The sequence below is a fragment of the Sorex fumeus genome, unplaced genomic scaffold (genome assembly GCF_029834395.1).
Source record: "Sorex fumeus unplaced genomic scaffold, SorFum_2.1 ptg000003l, whole genome shotgun sequence".
In the NCBI taxonomy this organism is placed as follows: domain Eukaryota; kingdom Metazoa; phylum Chordata; class Mammalia; order Eulipotyphla; family Soricidae; genus Sorex; species Sorex fumeus.
The window spans coordinates 51,265,455-51,287,235 of NW_026606060.1; the positions used below are offsets into that span (position 1 = coordinate 51,265,455).

General features: G+C 45.3%; 1 protein-coding gene across 1 annotated transcript in view; it reads left to right on the plus strand.

Annotated features, from left to right (window-relative positions):
- Window positions 1-11,015, plus strand: part of HCFC2 (host cell factor C2) — a 35,699-nt gene extending 24,684 nt beyond the window's left edge. Inside the window, exons 11-15 of the mRNA XM_056115315.1 lie at window positions 220-420; window positions 1,693-1,763; window positions 5,307-5,444; window positions 8,556-8,741; window positions 10,520-11,015. Of these exons, the coding sequence (XP_055971290.1) occupies window positions 220-420; window positions 1,693-1,763; window positions 5,307-5,444; window positions 8,556-8,741; window positions 10,520-10,834 (911 nt within the window). The 3' untranslated portion in view covers window positions 10,835-11,015. The remainder of the gene's footprint in view (window positions 1-219; window positions 421-1,692; window positions 1,764-5,306; window positions 5,445-8,555; window positions 8,742-10,519) is intronic.
- Window positions 11,016-21,781: the final 10,766 nt, after the last annotated feature.

Here is a 21,781-nt window from a genome sequence, read left to right on the forward strand (position 1 = left end):
TAATTCACGAAAGAGGGCTCCAAAATATGGGTGAGGAATAGGACTCAGGAGCCCAGGAGGTGTGAGAGGTCAGCTTCTCCTCAGGAAGGGGCACGGTCACCGTGGATGCAGGTTTCCAGGCCAGGGTGAGGATGTAGGAAATCGAGAATGCTCATGCCCGAGAACCCCTGCTTTCCTGACGCATGTCCTAATACTTTGATCTTTTCTTTTTGCTTTTAGGTCCTCACACTTCAACAAATCTAGGTGTCCTAAGTAGCCTGGACTTACGAACGGTAATCCCCGAAACCTCCGTATCCAGTACTGTTCCCAGCGCACACACCATGGTAGCCCAGCAGACCATTAAAACCGAATCATCCAGTACAAATGGGGCAGTTGTTAAAGATGAAACTTCACTAACAGCGTTCAGTACCAAATCTGAAGGTTTGAAATGCGTTTCACCTACTGTATTTTGAACCATTTTATGTATATAAATTCATCAGACTTGTTTTAGATGGGAATTGCATTTATCTTGAATCATAAACATAAAACAGTGCAGTCGATGTAATATACTCTGCTCTTACATGAAGCATTTAAATCAGCACACAATGAACGTACTGCAGTACAGTTAGAATATTCCTTCCTTTTTCCCCCTCCATCCTTGCCTTCCTCCCTCCCTCCTTGCCTTCCTCTCTCCCCCTCCCTCTTCCTTCCTCCCTCCCTCCCTCCTTTTTTCCCTCCCTCCCTCCCTCCCCCTTCCTTCCTTCCTTCCTCGCTCCCCCCTTCCTTCCTCGCTCCTTCCTTCCTTCCTTCCTTCCTTCCTTCCTTCCTTCCTTCCTTCCTTCCTTCCTTCCTCCCTTGCTTTTTGGGCTACACTGGCTGTTCTCAGGGCTTACTCCTGTCTTTGTGCTCATAGATCACTCCTGGTAGGACTCAGGACCTTATGTGGTGCCAGGGATCAAATCAAACCTGGGGCTACCATGTGCAAGGCAGGTGCCCTACCCACTGTACTGTCTTTATGGCCCCAGATATATCTTTCTTAATGTATTTAGCCATAGTTTTTTTTTTTATTAGACTTTTATTTATTTATTGAATCACCATGAGAACAGTCACAAAGTCTTTCAGTTCAAGTCTCGGTCGGTCATACAATGATCAAACACCCGTCCCTTCAACCGTGCACATTTTCCACCACCAAGAACCCCATATTTAGCCATGTTTTTCCCCAAGAAAGTATTTGTTCTAGACAGTAGAGTAGCAGTTCTCTCGTTTTGAGTAATTTCTGACTTTGTAGATTCTTTTGTTTGCTTTGCAATGGGATTCGTGGGTTTTTATTTTTTCTTTTTCTTTTTTGTGTCACACCCGGTGATGCACAGGGGTTACTCCTGGCTAATGCACTCAGGAATTACTCCAGGTGGTGCTCAGGGGACCATATGCTGGGAATCGAACCTGGGTTGGCCACGTTTAAGGCAAACGCCCTACCCGCTGTGCTTTTGCTCCGGCCCCAGGGATTCGTGGTCTGTCTCTACATTCTCTGAAGTTCTAGCTAGACCTTTGAAAAATATTTGTGAAATTGATTTGAGCATCGAGGGTCCATCTGTCTAATTGTTATGATTCGCTTCCTCTAATTATTTTTTCCACATTTGTACGGTGCATTTTGATATGTCTATTTGATCTGTGACGATGTGTGTCTTACTGGATGATTTATTTCACTTTCAGGTGATGAAACGTCACTGCCAGCAAGTAAGATCAGCCGTGTTGAAGGTCCTGCCGCAGCCCTGCCCTTCGCTGTGAGTACTGGGTACCTGCCAAGGGTGTGCGCATGCAGATGCCGCAATGCTTGAGGTACCGAGCAGCGGGCACCCCGGCCAGCTCCCGACAGGACACTTGGGTCTCATAATGACTCGTTGCAGACTGGAGACAGTCGGTCTTATGTTACACGAAGGAGCTGGATCACAGATCTCACATGTGCACAGGGGATTCTCCTGGCTAATGCACTCAGGAATTACTCCTGGTGGTGCTCAGGGGACCCTATGGGATGGTCGTATGAGGCAGTGCTCACAGTTCACCTGTTCTCATTCCTGTGGGCAGCTGTGCACGCCCCACTGCCGACACAGCTCACTGGTACTTTGTGGTTTGGTGGTAGTTCCTGCTCTGTGGTGACACTCCCCCCCACGCCTTCTCTGTTCTTCTCTGAGGAAATGTCTGTGTGTGTGTTAGTGGTTGAAAGAGTGAACGAACATGTTCTGGAACATATAATTCGAGCACCTCCGTTCCTGGCTGTTCCATCGGGGCACCATAGACTATTGGTATTTGGGGTTGCGTATGCCTGGAGGATGGCCACATAATCTGTGGTGCTGGGGTATTTTATGGAAGGATGGAATTGGGCTGCACGGCCCCAGACTTAAATGTTAGGAATATACCTTTTCTTTTTCCTTTTTTTTTTTTAATGTAGGAGTATTGTTATTTATTCAGCCGTTGATTAGGCTGATTGAATTGGGCATGAAGTCCACCTTTTTTTTTCCTTTTTTATAATTTTATTTATTGAATCATCGTGAGAGCAGTTACAAAGCTTTTGGGTTTAAGTCTCGGTCATACAATGAAACACCTGTCCCTTCACCAGTACCCGTTTTCCACCACCAAAACCCCCAGTATACCCCCCATCCCACACCCTCCCCCTACCTGTAGAGTAGATGATTTCCACATTACTCTCTCTTTGATTTCATTCGATATTTCAACCCCAGACCCACCATCATTATTTGGGATTTTACCCCAACACTCAGATCTGCCGAAAAGGCTACAGTAGACAATTTGTTTCCTATTGCTGGTTATGAATAACATATGATTTTGGAATTCCGAATTTTTTTTTTCTTTTGGGTCACACCTGGCAATGCACAGGGGTTACTCCTGGCTCTGCACTCAGAAATTACTTCTGGCAGTGCTCAGGGGACCATACGAGATGCTGGGAATCGAAACCGGGTTGGCCACGTGCAAGGCAAACACCCTACCTGCTGTGCTATCTCTCCAGCCCCTGGAATTCCGAAATTTTAACAATTAAATCTGGAGGTATTTCTACCAAAACTGCTGGGTTCCGAGATTTGTTCCCGAGTCTCTTGGATCATGGCCGTTAAGCAGCTTGATCAGGAGCCACAGAAGCCATTTGTGGGTGGTGACTTGGGATCTCATTGGGGCTGGGAGGAAGGGGCCGGCTCCACCCTCATCCCATGAATTCCCGCATCTCATCACTGTGACCCCAATCCTGACTGTCCAATGACCTCTGGAGGATGCTGGCCACCGAGCCGCCAAGGGGCAACAGGTGGAGGGACAGCACCCTTTCGCCCCTGGGATGGCTTGGCGCTGGTACCTACTGTGAGGACTGGATGCATTTCTGCCAAAAGCTGCTGGGTTCCGAGATTTGTTCCTGAGTCTCTGGGATCATGGCCATTCTGCTTGATTGTTAGTGGGCAGTAACTTGGGGTTTCGTTGAGGTGGGGAGGAAAGGGCCAGCTCCACCCCCATCCCATGAGGCCCTGCAGGTCTCGTCACTGAGGGCTCAAACCTGACTGTCCAATGGCCTCTGGAGGATGGTGGCCACCAAGCTGCCAAGGGGGAACAGGCAGTGGGACAGCACCCTTTCCCCCCTGCAGTGAGGAATATGCCCAATTTTTCATATTCCAGGATTATCTTTATTAGGTCATTAATATTCCAGTATTATCTTATTAGATCATTGTAAGAATGAATGCATATGTATATTTCTATATTTATTTGAAAATTATCAGTGATTTCTACTTCATTATTATGAGTAATAGTTTTAAATTAACCTAAATTTTTTCAGAATCTTAAATAATTGTCAGTAGTTTAGTTTTTCGGTCATGATTTTAAAGAATTTTGATTATATATTTACCTTCATCAGCTTTTAGTTGTTCAGAATTTTAAATTCTCGTGTCATTAAACCCTTCTCTAGGAAGTTACTGAAATGAACGGTTTTCCCTCTTAATTCTCCTTGCATTAGTTAATATGGTGCATGCTATTTCACATGGAGCCAGTTGTCTTATAAAAGTTGTTGAAGAGAATTTTTGCAACTTTAAAAATGAAATCAAGGGGCTGGAGTGATAGCACAGCGGGTAGAGCGTTTGCCTTGCACGCAGCCAACATGGCCGACCCTGGTTCGATTCCCAGCATCCCGTATGGTCCCCCGAGCACTGCCAGGAGTAATTCCTGAGTGCATGAGCGAGGAGTAACCCCTGAGCATCGCCGGGTGTGACCCAAAAAGCAAAAAAAAAAAAAAAAAAATCAATGAAATCAAGTTTAAAACTATTTCTTTTTTTTTTTAACCTTCAAAGATGCGTGTAAGTTAGCTCCTTTTGTCATGTGTCATAGCCTAAATAACAATATAAATTATAAGCATGTACCTCTGCTGTTATATATTTAAGACCAAAATAAACAGCTGAAGTGCACATTTGTTTTGAGCGTCTGGAAACAGTATCTCATTTATAAAGAAGATGGCTTGAAAAGGAATAAGCATAATTCACTTACCACTAAAAGTAGCTTAAGGTAGAGGACGTTTGCTTTAAAGAAACACAAAAGATATAGAACTGTTTAATGGATTTCTCTAGCATATACCAGAGCATTTCACATTGAATTTTAGGGGTTTTTTTGTTTTGTTTTGTTTTGTTTTGCTTTTTGGGTCATACCCGACAATGTACAGGAGTTACTCCTGGTTCATGCACTCAGGAATTACTCCCGGCGGTGCTTGGGGGACCATATGGGCTGCTGGGAATCGAACCTAGGTCAGATGTGTGTAAGGCAAATGCCCTACTCGCTGTGCTATTGCTCCAGCCCCTGCATTTTAGTTTTGAACACTTTCCCCCCTCCTTTTCGATTTGGAGAATCACAGATACTTCAAGGGCAAAGATCACTGAATTTCTCCTAGTTGTTTCTGAACGTAGAAACAATCCAGCTTCGAGTAATTTTTTCTTCCTTATTTGTTCATGTTGGAGCATGTTGTAATGTCACGCTAAAGGGATTGCATTTTCTGAGGGTCTCGGAGAGAACAGTAGTCTCTAAACCAGCTGGTATTCTGACTCGTCACGGATCATGCAACATGCTCGCTGCAGCTCGGCCGTAGCCTGGCGCTGCCGACACGCAGAGCGCCCGTCCCCCTGCCAGCTGGCCTGATCTCGGAAGAGCTGAGTTATACTGACGAGCGCTGAGTGCCCTGGTGTTTACCCATATGCCAACTTGCAGACAGATCACTGCATGAATTTAATAAGTCTTGACATTTCTGTGTGTTCGGTAAGCATCTTCACAAATCTTTCTCTCTCCGAAATCAGAAAGAGATTCCCTCAAACCCAGCGGCCACGGTGAAGTCAGGAGAGCGGCAGTGGTGCGACGTAGGGATTTTTAAGAACAATACAGCGTTGGTGAGCCAGTTCTACTTGCTGCCCAAAGGGAAACAAAGCATCTCAAAGGTAGCTATCGCTTTATGTTCTGCATGAGTTAGAAACCTCAGTAATAATTTGTTTTGTTTTGTTTGCAGCCCTGATTTAACTCAGTTGAATAATTGCAACAAGGATCTGTACAGTGTATCATTGAGAGTTCTGTATTTCTGACTGTGATTCTTTAAGGCTTCTTTTTTCTATCACATATCACAAGCAGGTTATTTTTCAAATCTGACACAATCTCTTGAGTTGGATTTTGAGTTGTCCGTAATATGGTCTGGCCACTTACAGATAAAGATTTGTAGAAAATACTTCTACAATTTTATTGTTTGGTCTCTTTAGCTACAAGAACTGTTTTCCTGACTTGGAACTTGGTATTTCAGATTTCACCTTGAAATTAATGTTAGAGCTGGGCTGTGGCTCAGGTGGCATCACGCATGCGTGGCTTGTGCAAGGCTTTCAGTTTGATCTTCAGTACCACAGGGACTGGCCTTGGGACCCCTGGGTGTGGCCCCCACAATAGGGACAAAAATTTCATTTCTATATTGATATACTGCACTGCACTGTACTGCACTGTCCTCCAATCGTTCATCGATTTGCTCGTGCGGGCCCAGTAATGTCTCCATCGTGAGACTTGTTGTTACAGTGTTTGGCATATCGAATACGTCACGGGGAGCTTGCCAGGCTTTGCCGTGTGGGCAAGATACTCTCGATAGCTTGCCGGTCTCTCCGAGAGGGGCGGAGGAATCGAACTCGGGTCGGCAGGGTCGGCCGCGTGTAAGGCAAACGCCCTACCCACTGTGCTATTGCCCCAGATAATCAATGTCGAATATATTTACACACACACACACACACACACACACACACATACACACACACACCATGGTGCTGGGGATTGAACAATAGCTACCAAAATTTAATTTTTCATATATATGATACGTATATGTATATATATATGCATGTGTGTGTGTGTGTGTGTGTGTGTGTGTGTGTGTGTGTATTTCACGGTACTGGGGATTAAACCTGGGCCTCCCATATGCTGTGCATGTTCTCCAACCCTTTGAGCTATTCTCCGCCCCCCAGTTTTCCCTTAATTTTAAAACCCTCATTGGTTAGTGACGAACTTTCCTCATAGAGTGCGTGTTTGGGCCTGGGGTCCATCCCCAGCAGCCCCACCTCAAATAAATAAGGACCTTAGACTTAAGAAAATGCAGTCCCTTAGATTTTGAGTAAGTAAGACGTTAGCCCTTTAAGAAATATAAATGTGGTGATCCAGAACATATTGGGTTTTTTTACTTTCTGAATCAGGGAATTGCAGAGAGGGAATTGCTTGGGAAAGAGTTACTCAGTTCAACGGGCCAGAGTGGCAGAGCATTTGCCTTGCATGTAGGCCACCAGGGTTTAATCCCCGGCATCCCATATGGTGCCTCGAGCATGTCAGGAGTAATTTCTGAGTGCAGAGTCAGGAGTAACCCCTGAGCATTGCCAGGTGTGATCCAAAAAGGAAAGAAAAGAAAAAAAAGTTACTTGGTTTGAATCTTCCAAATATTTCTACAAATAGAGAACAGAACATTATAGATTAATTTCTCTACTATTCTGGTGTCCCTTTTTTTTTTTTTTAATTTTCAAATTCTTGATAAAACAAATCTTGGCTGTAGTTTGTTAGTATATGTCTAATGAAATTGTGGGTTTCATTTTGCTTCTACATACAGAACTATCCACAGCTAAAGGCCTAGTTGCTGCCTGCTTTTCCCAAAAGAATATAAATTTAGGGGAACCAATAAACTTGGGTTTGTAGTTTCGTAGAATCAGCACTACCTGTTTTTTTTTTTTTTTGAGGGCCGCTTGGGCTACACCTGGCGGTGCTCAGGGCTTCCTCCATGCTCTGAAGAATCACTCATGGTGCTAGGAGAGCCATAGGTGATACCAGGGATTAAACCCTGGCTGGCTGCATCTAAGCGCTTTCCCCACGGTACTATTTCTCCAGTCCCTTGCACTTAACAATGTGACCTTGGGTCAAGGCGCTTGCTGACCTTTTTGTGGCTTGGTTTCTCATCAGTAATATGGGGGTGATGTCACTCCCTTAACCCTAGGGTGACCGGCCGGGGAGAAGGCTGAAGGGCCGGAGGGCAGGTTTGCACAGGGGAGGCCGGATGCCCTCGTGAGCCTGGTCCCCCAGTACTGCCGGGAGCGACTTTCAACATCTGACCAAAGAATTAAATAGGAGGATGATACATTGGTTCTGTCTCACAGGCAGTGTAACGAGAGCTAAAGAGATTCAGACAGTGGAAATGGAAAATTCTAACTAGTAGGATGGATCCTTCTACACAGCGTACAGTTCATGTAGCACTGTAGCACTGTCCTCCCGTTGTTCATCGATTTGCTCAAACGGGTATCAGTAATGTCTCCATTATGAGACTTGTTACTGTTTTTGTCATATCGAATACACCATGGGGAGCTGTGTGGCACAGTTCATGTATTAGCATATTTATTCAGTATCTGCTGTTAAGGTTTTTTTTTTTTCCTTTTGAGCCTTACCTGGTAGTACTTAGGGCTGTTTCCAGCATGGTGATGAGGATGGAGTAACTTCCTGGGGAGGGGTTTACTCCTGGTAGCGCTCAGGAATTGAGCCCAGAACTCCTGCACGTGCAAAAACATCCATTCCAGCCCCTGGATATTCTAAAATACGCTACCCTCTTAAAATATGCAACCCTCCCTGTTGAATCATTTGCTTTCTGGAACCTTTCTTGCTAATCTTCAAAGGAGGATGTTTCTGGCTAGACTATTTGACAGTAAATCTTCAGATTTCTGCTTTGTTAGATTTACAGGCAGAGGGAACAGCTGTCACCGTGTCTGCAGTATTTGTTAGTGTTCACACGCTGAATAAGCGCTGTCCTAATGAGTGATCGGCTGGAAAGGGCAGTTTTCCTCTGGATCAGAATCACTAAAGTGTGGGTTTAATTGATTTTCTACTGGAAGATTCTCCAGGTGTGCAAGAGGGAGATAAATGTGATCTGGAAGTTTTAATTCATAATTCACCCTCCCAGTGTTCTGTTAAATGAAAAAATAATCAAATAATGGGGGAAAAAGGGGGGAAGAAGCCCATGCCTTTCCTTTGACTTTGCATATATTACATTTTAGATGGGGAATGGAGACGTCCCTGACTACAGTTTACTCAAGAAGCAAGACCTGGTTCCAGGCACGGGCTACAAGTTCAGGGTGGCTGCCATCAATGGCTGTGGGATCGGCCCTTTCAGTAAGATCAGCGAGTTTAAGACCTGTATCCCGGGCTTCCCTGGAGCTCCGTCCGCAGTCAGAATTTCAAAGGTGAGCGGTCAAGTCCAGACCTGGGAATTTGAGGCCCCAGGATGTGTCCCCAGGGGTGGAGAGTATTTTTCTTGCATGTTTGAAGACCTGGGTTCCAACTCTACAAACATGGAACTTTGTGCATGAGGTTAAACCATTAGCTTAGAGGGTCTTGTTGTTGTGTGGTGGAATGAGAGTTTCCTTAAAGTGGGAGATTAACTTTAGTTCAAATGTTAAAAGAGAGAGAGAGAGAGAGAGAGAGACTTTTGTTGGAAGCATATCACTGGCTTGGGCTCAGAGAGAGGAGACAGGATGGGGCCTGGGGACGCTGGCACAAGTGTGAAGGGAGGTGGACACTCTGGTGCAGGGCGTGGGATTGGGACGTTTTGTACAGGAAACCCTCCTATTATCGTTTGTAAATCAATAATGGAAATACTGTAAATTAAAAGTTTTGTTGTTGTCAGTCCTGTTGTTTTTATGACTAAAATTTAGGCATGTATTGTAGCAGCCCAGTCACAGAAAGTTTGGGAAGTCCAGGAGATTGAATGTGCTGCCTTTTTTTTTTTTTATTATTCATTTTGAGGGCCACACCCAGCAGTGCTCAGGGCCTATCCTCAGCTTGGTACTTGGGGATCCATCACTCCTAGCAGTACTCAGGGACCATGCGGTGGATGCCAGGGTTATACCTGGTGCTCCTGCCTGCAGAGCAGGTGCCCCAACCCCGTAGACCAACCCTCTAACATTCGGAGGCTTCTTAAAACTAATTTTCCTGGGCACAGCAGGTAAGGCGCTTGCCTCCCACACAGTCAACCCGGGTGAGATGGCCAGCATCCCAGATGGTCCCCTGAGCACTGCCAGGAGTGATTCCTGAGTGCAGAGCCAGGAGGAACCCTGAGCACCCCTGAGTGTGACCCAAAAACAAAGTACGAAAAAAAAAATCAAAAAGAAAAGAAAAAAACCCAACTTTGCTCTTGTCCTGGAACTAAACAGTGTGTGCTGGGGAATAATAGTAGAACACTCAAACCGAATTCTATTTATCCGAGGGTCCTGCCATCCGAGAAAAGCCCTGCTTTCTGGTAAGTGGGAAAACAATCTCCTCTTGGGCTGTTATAGGCAGAAATGTTTTGTTTCTGTTGTAAGGCGCCACCCGTGGTCATGCTCAGGGATCAATCCACCATGCCCATCAGAGCTTGGGGCTCGTGTGGTGCTAGGGACCCAGACCACGCCTGCTGCATGCAGTGGACGTGCTGCAGCCCTTTGAGCCATCTTCTTGGCCTCTGCAGGCAGGAAGGTCAGTCGCTTCAGCTGTGGAACAGTAGGCCCGACTGGGAGGGTCACTTTGTGGTCAAGTGTGTGCCTTGCACACATGAGGTCTAGGTTCAGGCCCCAGCCCCCCACACACAAATTGTTGATCCAATTAAAATGGGTTTTTAGTGTTCGCTTCAGCAGGCATATACGCTAAAATAGGTTTTTAAAAATCAGCAATAAAGCAGGTTAGAGTGCTTGCCTTGGACATGGCAAACCCAGGTTGGATTCCCAACATCCCATATGGGGTGTGTGTGTGTTTGTGTGTGTGTGTGTGTGTCCAGCACTGCCAGGAGTAACCCCTGAGTATTGCTGGGTGTGCCCTCCTGCCTTGTGAATTAATAAAGGTAAAAACAAGAAAAGTTAGAACATTGAGTGCAGTTATTGCAGCTACTTTATCAAAAAGCAGCATTGTGTTTTCTAAAGACAGAATTCAGGGTACGTGAAATTAGAGAAAATTTGAAGACCTTTTTCTCCCCCACCTTCTCTTCAAGAATGTTGAAGGTATTCATCTCTCCTGGGAACCTCCAACTTCGCCTTCTGGAAACATCTTGGAATATTCAGCCTACTTGGCCATCCGCACAGCACAAATACAAGATAATCCAAGTCAGCTTGTGTTTATGAGGATTTACTGCGGCCTTAAGACAGCGTGTATAGTGACCGCAGGGCAGCTCGCAAACGCACACATCGACTATACATCCCGGCCTGCCATTGTGTTCAGGATATCTGCCAAGAATGAAAAGGGATACGGACCAGCAACGCAGGTTAGATGGCTTCAAGGTAACAATAAGAAAGCACCTTTAAATTGATTTTTTTTTTTTTTACTGACGCTATTGTGATGATGATTATTTATTAGTAACTGGTTATGAAGATTTGTCATTTTAAGAGTATTCTCTGTATTTCTAGCACTTATGAATTTGAGTTTGTAACTTGTTCTTAAAATGTATTTGCTCAATTTCTAGATCCAAATAAAAATAGAAAAGAAGCAAAGACTCTGAAAATCAGTATATGGATTCTTCCTTAGAGTTATAGAACTTTTACAAAAGAAATTAGTAAAATTAGGATAAAAGCTAGAAGGCTTTTTTTTTTTTTTTGGTAAAGTCCAGATAAACTTAGTAGTCCTCGAGTTACTGAGATGGTTCTAGTAACTGGCTGTTGCTCGCTGTGCTGTCTTCCCGAGTAAATGTTCACTGTAAATGCTCATCTGTAAGTGCTCCCTGGATTTTGTCCTGTGAGCCCCGACCCTTCTGCGCCTCTCTCTTCCTGTATATATTTCTGAGACTGAGTTCAGTCGTCAGTTCCTTTCCTGTTTTTCTACATGTAGCACAGAGCGAAGACGTTTTAAAAAGAAGCATGCAAGTTCACAGACTTTGCGTTTGCATTTTTATTCTTTTCCAGGAATCATATTTGGTAAAGTATGAAACCAATAATGGGCTTTTTTGATTCTTACCAGGCTGATGTATTGGAATCTATTTTTAGCCAAAGCACTTAACTTTATCCGGCCCCCATTGTCCTTGTACATAGACGAGGGAGTTAAAAGGATTTATCTCTGAAGTCTCTCTCGGCACTCAAATTTTGTATTTTCATCAGAAGCGAAGTGAATCCTTGAACATTTTAACACCTGCCCTCATGGCCCTGACTTCCTCTCGGTGAATTACAGTTTCGTAATTTAAAATTCAGAATTGAAACACAACGTCCTCTGACGGCAGAAGCTCCCGAGGAGGACACAAATTTTGAAATAGTGTTTTGAACATTTGTAAGATTTTTGTAAATGCTCTAAATGTTTTATTTTTGCATTGTTTTTACCTCAAAATTGTATAAACTTTTTTACAACCGAACTATAGCATTAGACAGTGTACTCAGGTTCATCACAACCTTACAGAGGCAGTTAGACATCCTGTACACTCTGCTACAGGCAGCTTGTTTTAAACCGATGGGGGAGTTCCTGGTTCCACTGCCTACTTCAATCCGGAGTAAATAGACAAGCAATAATCGCAGTAGCTGCAGGGCCACAAATCTGTCTTTTTGATACCGTGTGATCCGTTTGCCCGCTGAGGTTGACTGAGTCACTGTGTCCTCAAACTTCATGTACAAAACCCCTAGCAAAGATGAATTTAATTGTGCAGAATGGATATATATGTTCCAGTTACTAATTTAAAGTGTATAGAATATTTTAATATATAATTTTGTAAAGAACTGGGAATTTTATACTACAGTATTTGTAATTAATGTGTCTCACGAAGTTTCTCTTGAAGAAAATATGCAAACTGTCGGACACGGAACGAGTGGTTTCCAAACTCTAAAGGCGAAATAAATGCACTACTCTGGAGTTGTTAGAATCCCTTCTTTGTGGCTGTACGAATCCTTCCTCTTTCAGTGTACTTTGCAGACCATGTTTACAAGGAGCTTCCCTGGTTTGTTAGCCCGGCGCCCCCTTGGTGAGAGCTCTGTTCTGCGTGGGTTTAACTCCTGTGCTCTGCTTTTAGCATATGCTTGCTTTTTGCACTAGTAGAATTTTAACTTACCTCATTATTATTATGTTTATAATCATTTGTATAGCTTCCATAGTATGTCTGACATAGGCTGAACAAATACTTAACCAAAGTTAAAGTGAAAATAAATGGTAAGCAGTTTTGCACGTAGGAAAATGCTAGGGTTTGTTGTGTATTATTGTGTGCATTTAGTTATTAAAAGAAATAAGAACGATATGTTCTAGTTAAGTATGTGTTTTAAGACTGATCATTGTCATCGTCTAATCGCTTTCATTCGAGTAATCGGACTTCCCACTTCCTGCCGTCGGCATTACAGTTTGCATTTTGAAGCACCTCTCTTCATGACAAAGAGTCTGTTGACCTTCAGCAGGATCTTCGATACTGGTCTGTGTGCGTTTGCACCCGTCCGGTGCTAGGTTCCATTTACTCAAAGGCCTCTGCTATGCTGGACCCCCGGAAAGCAGTCACCGGTGACGCTGACATTCTGTAGAGAGAAAAGGTGGTTCATTTCTGTGTCAAGGGACTTGTTAAAATAGCAAAGCAACAGGTTTTACTTTGAGAATCAGCCCCGCTGCTGGTTTTGTTGTTTTGTTTTGTTTTGGGCGTCCGTCCCTTCAGCATAGCTCTGTTCAGTTCTCTGATAGAGATTGGCGATTGAAAGATGCCGTTGGAAAACAGCTGTGCGTGCTCGTGAATCAGATGGGCTAGAGTCAGTAGCAGGAGGAGGGCATTCAGCTTCTTAGGGTTTCACCTTTTCTTTAGCAAAGAACTCGTTCCTCAGTAGCGGCACGATAGCTTGTGGGCTCTTTCCGCAGGAATTCAGTGCCTTTCTTTAGGCCTGTCCGTGACGAGGCATCTCAGGTGGGCAGGTCACGGCTCCCTTACTGGGTCCTGCAACTTGGCTCCATTTATGGAACAAGAAGAGTTTCATGTTGCATGCTCTTAGGATTATGTTTTCTGAAATACCATGCTGGCTTTATTTTCGTTTAGTAACCTGCTTGGACAGTGTAACTAGAACTTGGGTGTCAGAAACCCGCTTTTACCAGCCCTGTTCAGCGACCTGAAGGCGTTCTAAATTCCTGTAGGAGTCCCCGCCCCAGAGCCAGATTCCATAAATGGACTCACCTGAAGAGAGGCAAAACTGTTGAGCCACTATTTCAAAGGCTTGTCGATTAGCGAAGCTGTGTTCTAGCTGGAGAAACGGCCTAGTGCAGTGGCGCACTTGTCCCACGGAAATCACTCGTACCAGTAGCCGTGAAGAGATGATAGTATTCCAGACCATAGCTTGGCTTCCCCCCGCCTTGAACCATCACGAACAGTTATTATTTTTCAGTAAGACTGATTTTATGTGTTCTGTACCAATGCTATGTAAAATAAAGCACCTTTCAACTGGGAGCTGTTATAGGTGTTATTTATTTCATGAAATTCACATGAAAGGACTCGTGATGGCAGAGTGAACCTGTGAACATGCTGACGTACCTGAGGCACTTGCAGAGTCCAGGCGGGTCTCAGCCAAAGGCGTCTCGCGCGGCTTGGAAGCCCGTGGCTGAGTCCGCCAGGCCCCTTGTTGAGGAAGCGGGGCACTGCCTGCTTGGGAGGAAAAAACAGAGGCTCCCAGAAGTGGGCTAAACGTGACACCTCTCTCTTGTCTTCTGTTTGTCCCGACTCTTCACTCTGCAGTGGCACCAGGCTTCTGCCCAGTTCAGGGAGACCCAGCTCTGGGCTCAGCCAGTCCCTTCCTTGGTCTTCTCTTTGCCCCCTGAAGCTTGTCAGTGTGTGTGAGACTGTGTCTCCGAGGTTCCTGTCTGCGCCGCCCCCCTTTTCCCAGTCCATCTCTTTCTGGATCGGGGTCCCAGGTCACCTGCTTGGACCCTTTGCAGAGCTCTTGCCCCTTCTTCCTGTGCCCCTGGGCCCTGAGCTGATTCTTCCGTCACAGCACCCTAAAAACTGTGCCCTTCTCTGTTCCCGCCTCCTTCCCTCTGCCGTGGTGGCACTTGGAGGTGGAGTCGGCCTCTCTTCCCGATGGCAGTGTAGCCAACCTCGGACCTGTGTGTCTCTCTCTACTCCCAACCCCCCTTTATTTAGTACACCAGGACCCAGTGGGAGGGACACTTTGGATGTGACGGGAACTTGAGCAGATTTCATATGCCTGCTGATGAAGTAGAGGTTCCAGCTAGGGCTCACCATATTCTGCCATGACTCAGGTTCCCCAGAGAAGTTCTGGGCTAATTGAAGGGCCAGTCCCCACACTGAGTGGGGCCGAAAGAGATTCCATATAGCTGCGATGGAATTCAGGAGGGGCTCTGCTCCAGAAAGATCATTGGGGGGGTCAGCAGGCACAGTTGGCTTCTGCTGCTTAACATGGGCTGGCCAGGAAACCTCAAGTTCGGCCCAGAGCAGGCCGGAAGCAAGGAGCCAGGGAGCTCGTTTAAGGCCAGGGAGCCAGCCTGGGAACTGCAGTGAGCTGTGTCCCATTCAGGACCGTCATCACCTCTAAGGCCACAGAACTTACTGCAGGAACAAGGGAAGGTCATACTTTCCGGGTTCCCCGGATTGTGTTCCCCATAGAGGGATGCGTACTGTAGTAGAGACTGCTCCTGGGAAAACCGAAACTCCTGAATTCTGGAAGAAAACCAATTCTGGAAACTGAAATGAAGAAAGAAAAGGCTGTAATCATTGAAATCTCCTGGTTCCAAGTGGAGTTTTCCTACTTCTTCTCGGTGGTGTCTTCTTCCTGGTTGTCTGAAGGACTCCGGTCCGGAAAAGGTTTACTTGTGGCGCTGTTCCTCTCAGTAGGGGTCTAGGGCCCGGCTGACATGCTTCTATTTATTTATGGGCTGATAGATTAAGTCAGCAAGGGTCTGAGCCCTTAGAGTCTCCGACTCAGTTGGTTACGGCCATACCCCAAATTCCAGTCCTTGGAACCTGGGTTCTGCTTGCTACCTTTGGCGTTGGAGGCAGAGAAGAGGAGGAGGTGCCAGCCAGAGCTGAGCTTGTCCAAGCAGTGGAATTCCTGCCTCCTGCTGGGACTTCCCAGAGGCATTGGGTCTGCGCAGCAGGCTCGGAGGTGTGAGAGTCCCCAGAGACCCCCTGAAGGTAGAAGTGCAGTTGGGAGGACATCACGGCACAGCCTAAGTTAAATCAAAGCTGTAACAGAGAAGGAAACGGCTCCCCATCTGTGCGGACCCCCCCCCCCCGCCCCGACAAAACCGCGGTCTCCTAGCCCCCAGAGACAAGCAGTTAAAGGAACGCGTCATTCCTCAGCCTGGGAGTCGAGGCACGCACAGGGAGATGGGTGTGTGTCTGAGCATGTACAAGTCAGAAAGAAAAGGTGGCAGGTGACATTGGGTTCCTGAGCATAGAGTCCCTCTGTCCATGTGGAACTCGTGGGCCAGCAAATATCTGGCCCTGACCAAGCCTTTGCTCCAGTCGGGATGATGGTGAAGAAGCCCGCTTAAGAACTCGAGGATGGTTGCCTTCTGGTCCGTGTCTTACTGACGAGGGAGAAGGGAGCAGGTCTAACGGTGCCCTCTGATGGAGTGAAGGCACAAAGGTCAGCTGGCATCTTCATTTTGGCAAAGCTTTGGCTGCCAGTTGCAGTCCAGCGCCACCTGGTGGTAGGGACTGTCCATTCCAATTTAATCTGGATTAGAGTTGAAGTTTGTCGCTTGCTTGGAATTTATTTCTCTCTTAATAGCTACTGCAGAACCTCTAACTATCTAGCAAGTTCACTCCTCTGTCTTAAGGGCAGGTAGGGAGATGGGACCTGGGAATATTCTTTCTGCTTCTCCATTCCCTGGGAATTGGTTGCTGGCCACCTTTCTGCCCGCTCTAAAGTATCCTTTGCACCAACTCCCTAACCCAAGATAATAACTTCTATGTGCCCTGTTTGGGAATAGTTATTGATTAGACAAATGTCTCAAGATGTTCTTCTTTCTTAAAATCTTCTAAGTTGTGTGCCAAAACTTACAGTTTATTCCCTGACGTAGGGGGGTAAGTTTGAACCTTAACCGTGCCTGCCTGCAATGAGCTTCGCAGACATCATTGCAAAATAGTTTTGACGTTTGTGTGACCAGCCCAGCTACTACGAGAAAAGCAGTCAGGATCCACCATACTTTCTCTGTGCTTTTTGGATTTAGCACGTAAATGCATCCTTCGGTGAGTTTGCCAAAGGGAATTTGTACTTTTGAAGGTCAACAGAACTCAGCAAAAAGGGGTGGGTGTGGGCAGCTTTGGGGGTTTTCTGTCACCTGTCATTTCACTTCCTGCTTTCTCCAAAGTTAACTTGTACCCATTTGAACATAGTAGCCAGTAACCTAGAAGATGCCAGTGACCCGGCCAACTTGTCAGAGCAGACTAGGGTCTTGTTGGATCCTGATCCTCTTTGGGAACCTTGTTATTTGAAATAAGGAATAGTCCAGATTCATCCCTCCCCTCCTCCCACCGAATATTCTCATGAGTTTCATCTCAGCAGTTAGCATAGTTGGCCGATTTGCAGCACACAAGAGTGGCCGAAATACTGGGACATGTTTCCTTCCTGTTGGTGAAATAAGGCATTACAGAACCTTGTAGCCTGTTTTCTATAAAGGGCAGCAGTTTTCTGTTTTCTGTTGCAGTGCCAGGGATGCAGCCCAGGGCCTCAAACCTGCAGAATCAGTGCTCTCTTGCTGAACTCTGTCCTGACCCTTGCGCTGTTCTTTTGTTGTTCTTGTGGAACAGGTAAAATGAAATGCATAAACTTCAGAATTAGCTCCTTCTCAGGTGCCTAGAACCCCGCCCCCTCTTTGCCCCCTCCATACGCGCCTATCTTGAGGCAAACATTACTCTTGAATTTTGTTAATTCTCGTTTTTTTAAATTTACCATCTGTGTTTGTATCCCTGACAAGAGGTGTTTAGACTAAGCCAGTTTTGAACTTTGATGTAGATGGAACCAGAATTTCGATGTAAATGAAATCAGATTTATCCTCCTGTGACTTTTCCGGACTTTGCTGTTGAATTCCCATCCATGTTTATGCATGTAACTGTTTTCCCTTTTCATGGCTTTGTTTATTTTTATGACTGTATAGTATTCCATTGGTTGCCATACCACAGTCTTCATACCTGTTCTGTTGTTTTGGGTTGTTATAAAGGATGTGGCACCTAACATTTTGCCAGTGATAAAATCAGTTCTGTGTGGGCAAGGACTGTGTTAGTTTAGATATTTCATCTCCATGAACAATGTTATGTGAGATGAAGATACTCAGTAAATATTTGAGGACTGAATAGATTCTCATACCCACTTCTGGTCCACGTTTGCAAGCATTGCCCTAAGATAATTGTTTTCAGCAGAACACCCACAAGCCCCTTTCAGGGCATCTGTGAAGAAACGGTCATTTTTGTTAAAATGCCAAGTCATTGTTCATCATCTGTGCTCTCGTTTCTCACAGGATTAAGTATTTTTCCAGATAAAGTGATAAACACACTCTGCTGTGCACATGTACATAGTTTGGTTTTGAAGATCTCTCTTCAAGTATAGTAAATACTGGTCAGTGTAAATCTTGAACAGCATTTCTTTGAGGTGTCCTCCTGTACTTTCAAGGATATCCAAGGGGTTGTAAGACCAAAAATCCGAGAATCACAGCTCCAAGAAGTAGGTTTTGCTTGGTTTTGCTGAACTGTTTCTAAATATTTGCACCAACTCACCCACTGGCATCGGTAAGGGTCATTGTTCTAAATTAGCAAATGTTTCATCTTGACTAGTTTTATATTTTCCAGTTGACTGGCTTGTATATGATATCTTAGTGTGAATTTAATTTGCATTTTCTTGTTTACTAATAAAAATGAGTGTTGTTTTTTTTCCATATATACACTAGTGTTTTCTCTTCTGTGAAATATCTATACATGTCTCTTGCCCAGGCTTCTGTTAGGAAAGTGTGTGTGTTACTGATGCTTTATATATTGTGGGTCCCAGTCTTTTGTGGGTTAAACATGTTGCATATATCTTTTCCCAGTTTGTGTATTATTTTTTGTAATTGTATTGGACCTGTTGGTCAACTTGGAGAAAATTGGTATCTCTCAACAATGAGTCTTCCTAGCCAAATACAATATGTATATGTCCATTTATTTGGTCTTCCTTTAATATCTCAATAAACTTTAATAATTTTTCTCTGTAATGGCTGTCATGTCTTATGTTAGATTTCTTCCTAGGAGTTTTATAATTTTTAACACAGTGGTAAGTAAATTTTAAATTGCACTTTATTCTTCTAACTGGCTCTTGCTGGTTATAATTACATTGTTGCTGTGGGCTTGTTTTAGATCCAGCAACCATACTAAACTTTACTAGTTCTCAGAATATACCTACATGTTTTTTGAGTTTTTCATGTAATCATTTTATGTGACGACAGTGGTAATTTTCTTCCTTTCTTAGCTTTGAAGGTCACTACATTGCCTGGAACCTGGGGGTATAATTCTGGGAGAAAAACAAACACCCTTGTCTTTCTCATTGAGAAGGACAATGAGAATTTTCAAATGAGAATTTGCTAATTTATTTATTTTTTTGGGGGGGGTCACACCCGGCAATGCACAGGGGTTACTCCTGACTCTGCACTCAGGAATTACTCCTGTCGGTGCTCAGGGGACCATACTGGATGCTGGGGGAATCAAACTCAGGTCAGCTGCATGCAAGGCAAGCGCCCTACCTGCTGTGTTATCGCTCCAGCCCAAATTTGCCCATTTAAAGAGAATTTTTTTTTTAGTATTATCAGCTCAGTACTTTTTTTTTTTATGAATGAACTTTTTTGGGTTAAAGAGATTCTTTTCTATTTCCAGCTTGTCATCAACTTATACTGAATTTTATTGAACGTTTTAAGTAGTGAAATTATTTTCTCTTTGAATGTTAATGTATTAGATTGAGCATAGTAGTTGACTTTGAACCAACTCTTGATTCCTAGGATAAACCCAGTTTGGTTGTAGTTTGAATGTGTGTGTGTGTGTCTGTGAAAGTGTGTGTGAGTGTGTGTGAATGTACATGAATGTGTGTGAGAGTACTTGAATGTGTTTATAAATTTGTTTCATATTCATATTTTCCATGCTTCTGTGCCTTCATAGCTGGGTACGTTTCTTGTGATCAAATTTTAAGTTCAGTTTGGCCGAAGAAGGAATTAGCCGCACCACAGCCTGATGTCACATATGAATTATGCGACTGTACTAAGAATATATGAATGTGTGTGAATGTGTGTGAAAGTACCTGAACGTGTTTATGAATATGTGTATGAAGAGTGTGACTATTATGACTATGTACAGGGTTATGCATGTGTGTGTGTGTGAATGTATATGAGTGTGTGGTGCGCCTGAATATTTGTATGCGTGATGTGTCTGTATGATGAACATGCAGCCCCTGCAGAAACTTATATAAGATTTCTGCCTCTGTGTTCCTGCCTTTGAGACTCCTTTCCTCCCGTCATTGTATGGTTCCGGTAAGAAGGTTATACTCACCAGGGAAATGAGTTTTTCAGTTACCTAGAAGAGTTTAAGATCAGGACAAACTTCACTTTTTTTTTCTTTTTGGGTCACACCCGGCAATGCACAGCGGTTACTCCTGGCTCTGCACTCAGGAATTGCTCCCTGCGGTGCTCGGGGGACCATATGGGATGCTGGGAATTGAACCCAGGTTGGCCGCGTGCAGGAAAACGTCCTTCCTGCTGTGCTATTGCTCCAGTCCCAAGAACAAATCTTTAAAATGATTTTCTCAGGGCTGGAGCGATAGCACAGCAGGTATGGCATTTGCCTTGCACGTGGCTGACCCGGGTTCAATTCCCAGCATCCCATATGATCCCCTGAGCACCGCCAGGAGTAACTTCTGAGTGCAGAGCCAGGAGTAACCCCTGTGCATCGCCAGGTGTGACCCAAAAAGCCAAAATAAATAAATAAATAATTTTCTCATGCAGGGATTTTTTTTTTTTTTGGAGGTGGGATGTTCTCCCAAGCCGCATTCAGGAGGCCTGGGGCCCTTCCTAGCAATTGCTAGCCACCAGGCAGCAGTGCAGTGTGAGGCCCAGAGGTATTAGAGAGATTATGGTAGTTGACTTTGAACCAATTCTGATTCCTGGGTAGTGCTGCTTGGGCCCTGCGGTGTCCAGAATCACCTTGGACACACTGGTGACCCTCAAGAGCCTCCAGGGCTACCCCTGACAATGCTTGGAGGACCCTGCACAGGGGCTTGATCAGGGCAGCTGCATGCGCGGCCTGTGCTTTAATCCTGCGACACCTCTCTGGACCCCTAGAGAGATTTCTTCGAGGCCAGTCACTATGGGGGCTTGGGGCCATGTGATGAGGTCAGCAGGACCACACCAGGCTGTGAGCAGGGAGGGCCTGTGACACATGACTACACCCAGCAGTGCTCAGCACTGACTCCTGCCTCTGCTCAGGGATCACTCCTGGTGGGGCTCGGGAGACCGTATGGCGTGCCGGGGATTGAACCCAGACCAGCTTGCACACAAGGCAAACGCCCTCTGCACTAGACTCTCTCTAGTCCCCTCCCCTTTCTCTGCCTTACTTTACCCACATTCTCTGTTGGGTTTTAGTTTCCATTTATCTTGTATTTTTTTCCTCTTATTATTATTTTTTTTTATCTTTTTGGGTCACACCCGGTGATGTTCAGGGGTTACTCCTGGCTCTGCACTCAGGAATTATCCCTGGTGGTGCTCAAGGGATAAGGGCGTTTGCCTTGCACGCGGCCGACCCAGGTTCGATTCCCAGCATCCCATATGGTCCCCTGAGCACCGCCAGGAGTAATTCCTGAGTGCATGAGCAAGGAGTGACCCCTGTGCAACTCCGGGAGTGATCCAAAAAGCAAAAAAAAAATAATAATAATAAATAAAAAGGTATTTCATAGAGGCCGGAGTGATTCAACAGTGGGAAGGGCATTTGCTTTGCATGCTGCTGACTTGGGTGCTACCCCTGCACCCCAGATGATCCCCTGAGCCCTCCTGGAGCGATCCCTGAGCACAGAGCCAGAACTAAGCCCTGAGCACTGCCAGGGTTGGTCCCCCAAATAATTTTAAAATAAAATTTAAAATATTCTTGGGGCCTGGAGAGAGAGAGTGCAAGGGCTAAGGCACTTGCCTTGCACGTGGCAGACCCAGGATTGATCCCAGCACCACACGGTCTCTCCGAGTCCCACCCAGCAGCTCAGGGAACTCCCACACCGTGTGGCGTGAGCACTGGTATGGAGGACCAAGAGCTGGACTGCAGCCCGGCTGGCTGAGAAGGGGCCTCCAGGCCTCT